General features: G+C 49.9%; 1 protein-coding gene across 1 annotated transcript; it reads right to left on the reverse strand.

Moving 5' to 3' along the window:
- Positions 1 to 4215: 4215 nt before the first annotated feature.
- Positions 4216 to 9905, reverse strand: ANKRD54 (ankyrin repeat domain 54; the record flags this gene model as incomplete). Its single annotated transcript, XM_010173836.1, has 8 exons — positions 4216 to 4311; positions 4359 to 4530; positions 5230 to 5337; positions 6191 to 6315; positions 6440 to 6487; positions 6845 to 6916; positions 7378 to 7476; positions 9858 to 9905. Coding segments are annotated over 7 exons (575 nt in total), but the record flags the coding sequence as incomplete, so codon positions are not given.
- Between the last annotated feature and the right edge of the window lie 81 nt (positions 9906 to 9986).

A 9986-nucleotide genomic window follows, 5' to 3' on the forward strand; every position in this document is an offset into this window, starting at 1 on the left:
TGAACAAACAGTTTACTACCTATTACAGTACCTTGTGGCAGGACAGCCTCGCCAGCTCACAGCCAGAGAAGTAACAGCATGGCAGGGCTGGTCAGGGTATGGAGCACTAGTAGCTACAGGGAATTCTGCTTATTTGCTTTTGGGTTTAGATTCTGGTTCCTAATCCATAACCAGCCTTAGCAGGTTGCCAGCTGATTATTTTAATTCTTCCAACAACCACATGCTCTCTTCCCCTCTCAGAGCTTTCAGAAAAGCACAGAGGACAGCTATTTGCTGTATCTCCTTTATCAGCTTCCCAGTCAAAACTGCTGGCTCTTCCACTTACTCACCCTATGGGCCCTGAGGTGCCCAGGGCTGCTCTCCTATGTTGGCTGGGCACAGTGCAGGAAGAAGGCATCTTTCTGCAAGTACCTTTCTGTGATGGAGGAGAAGAGATCTGTCTTGCTCACAGAATGAGCAGAGGAAGCAGATGAAAGTGTGGGAGGTTTGCCAGAGATGCTTCATGGGGCTTCTTCAGCAGTGCAGGTAATTACAATGATGGAATTGGAGTCTGCTAGAAAGGCAAAGGTGGAAAAAGTAATGGAGTTCAGATGTTGGTTCAATACCTTGGTGTTTAATTATTTCAGCTGCTGAAGAGTGGAACAGATTCTTGATGTTTGCACATACTGCAGTGAGCACTTAGCATTTGCTTGTGTGGGTGAGTGGCCACTTCAGAGAAAGGCCTTTTGCTTAATGACATCCACGCAGCCTTGCAGGGAGGCTTTGTTCAGGGCTGTTGCTTCTGCTGGAGTCCTTGGTGAGACACAAGCAGGTTTTCAGTCCTTTTGTGCTTGGATGAGCCAGATCCTCAATTTAGCTGGTTTTGGTTGCATCTTACAGCACAGCAGTGGCTGCAGAGCTGGGGAGGTTGCTGCTGGTTTTGGTGGCGAGGGATCCAGCATGTCACTGCAGAGCTGTGCTGTGAATGAGGAGGGGAAATGGAGTGTCTTTGGAGGCCAGGTAATGGTGAGAAGGAAGCAAGACCTTAGGTCAAGTCCTGGTTTGACACCATGGCCCTGAGGAGGGGGATGCACCACTGCTCGAGAAGGAGCCTGGAAGGTGTATTTCATGGTGTAGCACAAGGAAAATTACAACACTGGACTGAGTTTAATGGCAGAGTACACAGCGGAGGGAAACCTGTGCTGCTGTTTCCATTCTTCATTGCTGCAGCAGACACCTCTGGGAGATATAGAAAGCTATCACCAACCTCACACCTATGGGTTGTGCAGGGAAATCTGTGGCCCAGAGTGCAAGGGGAAAAGCTGCTGGGAGAAGCTGAAAACTGTAGGCCAAGAGCAGCAGAAAAAAGAGTGCCAGAGAACAGCTCTCAGCACAGCATGAAGCCACAGTCTTCCTCCTCTGAAACCTTTTCTTTCCTTCTTTCTTTCACTCCCTGTACCTGACTCTCTTTCAAGATACAGCTGCTGAGCCTGGCAGGGTAGTCAAAGCTTTGGCATGACCAGCTGACGCAAAGAAACCTAAAACCTTTTTCAGTCCAGTGCCAAACACATGACATGGCTCTCAGCAGCCCAGTGCTTAAGCCCCGAGGCAGGAAAGCAGAACTGACTGTGGCGATTCCTACGTGATGCTTTTTCCTCTCCCCTCTGAAAACCAGATCATCTTTTCTTTCTTATCTGTTGTTATCACTAAAGCAGTGGCAAAACTTCCTACAAGTCTGCTCAGCTTTTTTGCCTGAGCTCAGTGTGCCAGTCTCCATGGGACTGCCAGCGCTGCCTCACTCTCCCGTGGAAGGAGCAGTGCTGCAAAGGAGGGGAGGCAAACGCTCCCAGCTGGCTGCAGCACCCCCACCTTTCCATTCCCAGCGTAGTCAGGAGCAGTCATGAAAACTTCAGCGCCAGGCAAGACTGAAGAGTTGTGGACAACAACATCATGTGTGCTCAGGCTAAAAGCTTCGGTATATTCCTGATTTTGAGGAAAGCTTCCAAGCTGTGTCTAGTTAGCATACAGCATCAGCAACTAAGGTAACCGCAGTGATAAGGAGCATTTTGGCTGCCTGCTCTGCTGGCACCTTAATGGTCTCCTCAGCAACAAGGCTGTTGAGTGCAGAAGCGGTGACAGATGGGTGTACGCAGCCACAAAGAATAGGCTGTGAAGACAGGCAAAAGCAAAATAAATGAAGACTGGACATGAAAGTTACCCACTCCTCACACAGGTACCACCCTGGAAATTCTCTGCCTTGCCCAGATGTCCCTCCCCAGCCCCTCATCCCTTTGCTATCTCGTCACAGCACAGCCATTTTATCTGGCATGGGGCAAGGCACGAGTTCAGCCGCCTCCTCCCGACCTGCTTTCGTACTTATGCAGGGGTGCAGATTGGGCAAGGTTGCTTTTCCTCTTTGAAAACACCCCTTCTTCCAGTTTGAAGCAGTCCTGCTGAGATTCTCTTTTCTCCGTTTGTACAGTTTCACAGCAACTAACTAGGTTTAAAGTTTGGATTTCTTGGCTGTGGGAGTCAAGATCAGAAGGTAAGTCAGCAACCACGTACTTTGATCTGCACACAGAGCGGTGTTTGTATTCAAACAACTTCTGTGTTGTCACTTCTAATTTCAGTACCAGGTATGAGAGTAGCAGTTACCAAGTCTGGTGCTGTGCCTGGGGCCTAGATCATCTGTAAAGAAAGAGGAATGAGCCACTCTAAAAAAAAAGAAAACTTGGCTGAGGAGTCCAAAAAGGCTGACAGGATTTTATTGAAGTTCAAAATACAAAAAGGTCAGATTGTCTCCCACCCCCTCAGTATTCTTCCCATCCAGCATGTCATAACGAAGTATCGGTATTCACAGTGACAGCTCCAGACAAACCACAAGATTGTTCGTCCCAGTCATGGTTTCCAGCACCCCACAGATGAACCCACCCAAAAGCCATGAGTATTTCTGACATCTCAGCTTTGAACATGGAGGTCCATTTACTCTCTTCCTGGACAAGAGGCCAGATTATTAGAGAACATGCTGATCTGAAGGTCTCTCAAGAATGCTCCGGGCTGTGGCTGTTGCATGGTTAAGCTGAATCCTAAGGATGAACACTTCCAAACCAGTGACTCCCTAGCTGTGGGATGGGAATTGCTACCAGCCCACCACATCATTTAGGTGGGAACTCAGATTGCTATTGGGCATGTTCTTGTCACCCTGCTGCTGCTGGTGCACTGCTGACAGGATTTCATGGATCCCTGCTCCAAGACAAAGCTATCTACGTCTTCGTTACTAACCACAGTGGGGCAGAAGCAAGAGAGCAGCAAGAATAATTCCCTGCAGCCCTCACAGCTGCATCACTTCAGGCTCCCAGCAGAGGTCCTAACTCGTTCCTCAGGCTGCACTTGGGGTCCCTGGAGCAGCACCTCTCTCTGACAAGCAAGAAGCACAGTATGGGTCAGCTCTGGGCTTGGTGCTGCTGAGGCAGCCATAAATTCACCTCCATCCTAGCCCAGTAATGCAGCTGAATACACAACACCTCCTGTTGCAGGCAGACCTCCTGCCCAAGACCACCAGTACTAGGAAACACAGAAGTCAGTTACAGTGGGGTTTTTTTGCAAGATATAGATGTCTGTCAAAAACTGCGCTAGGATTAAGTCACGCCTCCAAACCTTACTCCTGCATCAGGGCAGCTCTGACCTGCTAGCTGTCTACCTGGGTCTTTTTCACAAATGTTTTGCTGTAGTATTTAAGCACTAACTTGCAGCAGTGATTTAAAAAGTGGGGCCAGGTGAAAGCTGTTAGTCTAGTGATTAAAAGCTTTGCATCCCATTTGTAACCAGACAGATTCTCTGCCCTCTGACTGCAGGCTCTGGGGAAGGTTAGGATTAAGCCTTGGTGCGTGTTTCTCAAGACAGTATGTTTGCTCAGCTGCTAGCATGCAGAATTAAGGGTGTTCTTTTCACAGCACAAAGCCTGCTCTTGCCCAAGGCATCCACTTTCTCCCCCATGCAATTGAGTACTGGGGAGGGGGCAAAAAGTGCCTTTTCCAAGCGTTTCTGTGATGTTGGCCAGCTGCTAAGTGCACTAGTCAGGGCTGGTGACTGCACATGGCATCAGACACCACCTACATCGAGCTGAAGTGCTTGGGAGAAGGCAGAATACCTCTGGAAGGGGTATCCTGTTCAGCGCCAGCCCATCTGATTAACAGAAGAGCAGCTTTTTATTTTTTTTTTTTATTTTTTTTTTTTCCAAAAAGTCTCAGCTGCAGCATTGTCTGTTGTCTCTCTTGTCCAAGGCCTGCTGCCTCCCTATGAGGCAGCTGTGGCAGCACCCACAGGGACAGCCTGAGCACCTCCGGAGAGTGGATCTGGCAGGCACGGCCGCTGGCAGCAATGTTTGTATGCAGCGAGCTGGGAAGCAAGCTTCAGCTTCCTCTTTTTCTCTCTGAAGCTTCTCCTGCTGCATCAGGAAGATGATTTGGAAGCCCGTTATCTCTTCTCCATCTTCTGCATCTGCAGGCTGAGTGAGGTGAAGCTAGCCAGGAGGTCTGTAACCTCGTCCACCTGACAGAAGAGAGCAGGCTGTTAGGCAGAGGAATGCAGTTGTGCAGCTGCCCACCAACACAGAGCAAACCCCCATGCAGCAGGGACCACCCTCGCACCAGGACTGCCAGTAACACCCATGCTGAGCTTACACAAGGACGGGATCCCTTTGGTCCCACAGTTGTGTAGGAGGGCTCCTGCCCTCACAATCTAACCAGTCCTCATCAAAGGCAAGGGGAGCTTCTCCCCATTCCTCAGGAGGTCGATTCTTGACCTTGACCTCGTGCAGTTCAGCCAGTCCTTAGAACAGAAGCATGTTGCCTCATGCCCAGAACTCAACGATGGCATTAGGGCTGTTTCCTCTAAGGCTGTTTCTAAGGGCCAATCTTCTGGCCAAACAAACAACAACAAAAAAAACCCAAACAGGCCCTGCAACCCTGTTGTTGTGCTGGTCCCAGCCTTAAGATGCCTGTGCCCTCAGCCCACCTGATCTTCAGCTTCTCTGCCGAGCTGCTAGGCACAGTGATGCTTTCTGCATTTTAAATTCCAACCCAAAGGACTACCGTGAGTCATCATGTAACTTGCTCACTTTACCCAGTGTGAGCGAGAACACTTCCATAACTGTGTCTTCAGTGTCACCTTGCTCCTGCAGTTGCACTCTCCTAAGCACCAAAGTCCCAACTGGCTGTAGTTGAGGCACAGTAGCTCAGTGCTGCCTACCTGCTCCTTGGTGCTAGTCATCTGTAACCTGGAGCAGAGGTCATCCAGCTGTTCCTTTTGCTCGTGCCTCCCCAGACGCTCCAGGTATTCCCGCAACATCTGGATGATCTGAAACCAACAGGCATAAGAGGGATCAAACAGCTGCACCAGGCTGGGACGTTTTTGCAGAAAAAAATGCAATTACAGTTACATTGCCAAGCACAGCCTTGATGCTGCGGTACATGGCAGAGGACGTGGCACATAGAGGAACATGTGCAAAGCAACCAGAGAGCGCTAATGGCAGCATCAGAGCCCAGTGAGTCACTAGAGGTGATGATCAGCCACAGATGGACTAGTTGTGATCCCTGTGCCTGGTTTAAGAACAGGGAAGAAAGGCCCAGCTGAAGAAGTGTAAGGTCTAGCCCTGAAAGCACCAAGGTTTTCTTTATGGCCAGCTAGCTTCCCTCGCTGTGAGGAGCAGGAACTTCCCACTCCAGCAGGATCTGCTTGTGCACTGAGGATGAAAAAATCCTTGTGGCTCCTAAAGTGAAGCCCACACCTCGTGCATTTGTGATGCATCCCCGTGAGTGTTTTCCTATCCCATCCCTCCACGTAGCAGAGCAGGACAGACTGTGCTAGGAACGCAGAGTCCCTGTGTGTGTACGCCATAGCTACAGCCCCATGCTATGATCCCTCTCCTGCCACAAACCATGTGTCTTACACGGTGGCTGAAGAAAAGAGAGTGCTCCATTCAGCCTCAGAATTAAGAAATTCAATGCATCCTTGGCCTACCAGAGCCAAGAGAGGTCCTGCAAAAATTCAGACTAGCAGTTGGGAAAAAGGAAGGTCTCTGAAAATAGAAGAAAAAAGTCAAACTCTCCCCAGAGCAGCCAAGAGCCTACAGAGAGGTATTTAAATAAAGGGTGCAGGAGACTGCCAGGGGCTGCACCACCTTACCAGACCACGGCACTGTTTCTTTTACCTGTTTCACTTCCAGGCGTACGGCCTCCAGGCTGTGGGAGAGTCCTTCCTGCAGGATGTTTAGCTTTGATTTAGCGAGGTGCAGCGGGGTTCTGCCAGCTCGATCTAAGGCATCAACTCTGGCACCTGCAAGACGTGTGAGCAAGGACAGAAAGTGAGGTCTGTCTTCAAGGCTTAGTGTCCCTGGGCAGTATCAACAGGGGCAGGACAGGAAAGGGACAGGCTGTAATTGTTAGAGAGGAAATGTTACCTCCGCGCAGCAGCGTGGTGATGACAGGAACATGGTTCGTGCAGGCAGCTGGGGAGGGAAAACACAGGACACACAACTCAGAGGCACTAGCAAACAACAACAAAGGAGTTTCTGCTCAAGTGTGGAGCTTGCCACTTCCCCAACGGCTGTCTGCCATGAGAAAGAGCAACAGCCCAACTGTTAAGGGTAACCCCATGCACAAGACCAGGTATTCTCCCTGGAACAGATGTCATGCTCCTTGGGGCTGTCAGAGGGAGGGAAATGGATTTTCTCTACCTCCTAGGTCCTTAAAGCTGGGGATGCACACTGTGATGCGCAGGAGAGGGGAAGGTGGAGAAGAAAGGAACAGCAAGGCGGTGCCCACCTCACCTCTCTGCATGCAAGATTCATCTGTGTGGCACTTACCCAAGTGTAAGGGTGTGTTTCCAAGCCCATCTCTCTGGTTTGGGTCAGCCCCATGGTCCAGAAGCAGCTGCACTGGAAACAAGGAAACAGAACTGTGTCAGTCCCTTCCCTTTGCCCCACAGGTCAGGCCCACATGGGCCGCAGGTCCACACAGCAGCCATCAGGCCGCCTTAGGGGTGCTTCTGTTCAGCTCATCAGCTTCCTCCCAGAGACAGGGGACAGAGGTTTGCACAGCAAAGCAGAAGGACCCAGCACAAAGCCAGGGAGTGCCACTGCCCCTGGGCTCCCTGAGGGGAAGAACTGGGACTAAGGATGCCCTTTCTTCTGCACCAGTACAGCCCTAGCACTGGAAGCTCCTGCTCCCCCTTCAGCAGGGGGACACAGCAAACCCTGGAGCCAGAGTTCAGCTGGCAGCTTTGCCACAAAACACACGGAAAACAGCAATCTGTCATTTGCTGAAACAGAATGCAGAGCATCCTTCAAAATCTCTTCCCCAGAGAAGCTGGATGACAGAACTCCCCCTCCCCACTCACCGATGTGATCGTTGCCATTGCAGGAGGCAAAGTGCAGGGCTGTCCGGCCTTTGTCGTCCGCGGCACAGGGGTCAGCTCCATCCTCCAAGAGTTGCTGCACTGACAGCGCCAAGGAGGAGAAGAAAGCAGGTGAGTTGAGGGAACACCTATCAGACAGAGGTAATGCTACCTGCTGTCCTGTGGGTAGGTATGCACCCTGCCAGCTGTCAAATCAACTGGACTTGAACCAGCTCCAGTGAGCATCCTGGCTCAGCAGAGCCAGCCCAGGCAGCGTATCCTCCCCGCTCTGTCACAGCCTTCAGCAGCTTCCCTGGACTACCGTAAAAGACAAGCCACCAGCTGTAATGGCTAAGGCTAAGGATCCAGCTAGACAAATATTCAAGCTCCAAGGAAAATCAGCAGCAAATGCCTATAGAAGTGTATAAAAAGATGGCAAAGATGGGGGCTAACTCTCACAGCTAGTCAGCTGCACCTCAGGCACTTCCCAAGCCAGAATTAGGATCCTGTCCTTACTGTCCCTCCATGGTCTTTCTCTGTAGATTTGTGTGGTCATTTTCTGCATCTGTGTAAACTTTTCACATCAACATGGACCCGTGGCAAGACATTTCACAGTGTAACCACATGCAGTGAGAGAAGCCACCTCTCCACACCTGCTTTGAACGTGCCCCTTCCTAGAGTCACCTGAAACCCCTAGTTTTTACCATAGTAACGGTGGCTACTGATTGGGAAGCAGGCAGGTGAGTGCAGCAACCTGCCAAGAGCAGGACAAATACACCCCTAGGAGATGATGCACTGCAGTGAACAGCCCGAGGAGCCATACTGTCATCTTCTCACACTTGTTTCCCCTGCTTTTCCACCCAGCTACTTCTTCAGTGCCACCACTGGCACTTGCTGTAACCTGAAATGCCTCCTTTGGATAAGAAGGAAAAACCTGCTGAGACAGAGTCAGAGAAACTAGCGTGACTGCCCGGTATTGGGTACATCAAAGGCAGAGAGACCAGTAATGGCTGAAAAGATTAGGGAGGCAAAAGTAGCATCTACAGCAACATGCGTAAGGGCAACTGCAAGGGCTGCTAATCCTGCTGTTCTGAGATTGTCCTGACATAGTAATCAGTGTGCAAAATAAAGCTGTTAAAAATACTGATAAATTCACTGTATTTTGAGATCTTTAATAGCATAACTTACAACAGTCAAGAAGGGCCAGTACTGAGACAAGAAACTAGATAGCTCAGACCACTGAAAGTCACCATTCTCCTCAGCTTCCAGAGACAGAATTATGGTCCCATTGCAATTTCTTCCTGTACACCAAACACTTTAAGTGTGGTGCAGGAATGAAAGGAATACCTGAAAAGATGGAGTGACATTAATGAGGGATGTGTGATACTCTTGTATCAAGACAGGGAGACTGACAGTGCCACCAGTGAGAACCATTACTGGCGAATGCTTCACCTACTCCTTCCCTGAAGCCAGTAGGACATGACATAACCTTTCCCACCCAGCGCCACCTCAGCAAACACCAAAGATTTTTACTTGTCGATGAAGAATAAATTAATCACCAGACACTTCCTCAAGTTGCAGAGGACACAGAACACAGCAGGATTGTGAACAGGGGAACCTGTCTATCAAATACAGGTGTAAAACCCCAAGCTGGATTGAAACCAAGACTTTCATAAAGCCTGATTCTTTCATTCCTCCTCTTGACTCGGTGAGTGAAGCCAAGCCTTTCTGCACTCACAGATGAACTTCATCCATCAGATCATGAAACAAGGTGTATTGTGGAGACAAAGGGTGAAGCATGCCAGACAAAACCCCGTCCTGATACACTGGGAGTTCCTACAAGTCAAGCCAGTTTCCAGCTCTGTTCACAGAATGGCCCCATGAACACTCAGGCTGGCAGAGCTGAGGGGACAGCGTGGTCGAAGGAGGGACAACAAAAAGGGGCAGATGACAGATGCCAATATTGCTGCTGAACACTTCATATCAAACCCCACCTCATCTACAGTGTAGAGAGGTAAAGGGAGTTCACAGGTAGGCCACAAGCTTTCTCTGAAGGCACTGTGAGAGGCAGAGACCAGCACTGGTCCTGGTTCTGATCTACTGGATCAGACTGTCTCATCACACAAGGTATGGCTTAGATAACCATAACCTCCACCTTACCAAAACACTACTCTCTTTCTGCTTACAACTGGGCAAAAGTTACATACCAAAAAAGCTGGAATAATGGTGCAGTGCTGATTTAGCTTGAGGCAGTTGGAAAACTAACACTATTAACCAAATGCTGTGAAAAAGTTAATATAACCAGCCTCACTCTACTCAGAGAGCAAAACAAGGCTCCAGAGAAGCAGTTTCTTAGATTTGCAGCACCTAAAGCCCATGTCTGCAAACTATCTGCACTCTCCTCCTCCTCTCCTACAATAAAGGCCCTCGATAAAACTGCCCTTCCAGGAAGGGGTCCCACGTAGGACTGGCAGAAATCTTACCTGTGTCCAAGTCGTTGCTGTTGGCAGCTTCACGCAGCCTTTTCAGAGCTATGGAGAAAGGAAAGCAATTACCGGGAAGCAGGGAGGAAAAAGGAGCGTTTCCCCACGGGAACAGCCCACCCCGGTGCT

The sequence above is a fragment of the Antrostomus carolinensis genome, unplaced genomic scaffold, assembly GCF_000700745.2.
Source record: "Antrostomus carolinensis isolate BGI_N321 unplaced genomic scaffold, ASM70074v2 scaffold54788, whole genome shotgun sequence".
NCBI classification, from domain to species: Eukaryota; Metazoa; Chordata; class Aves; order Caprimulgiformes; family Caprimulgidae; genus Antrostomus; species Antrostomus carolinensis.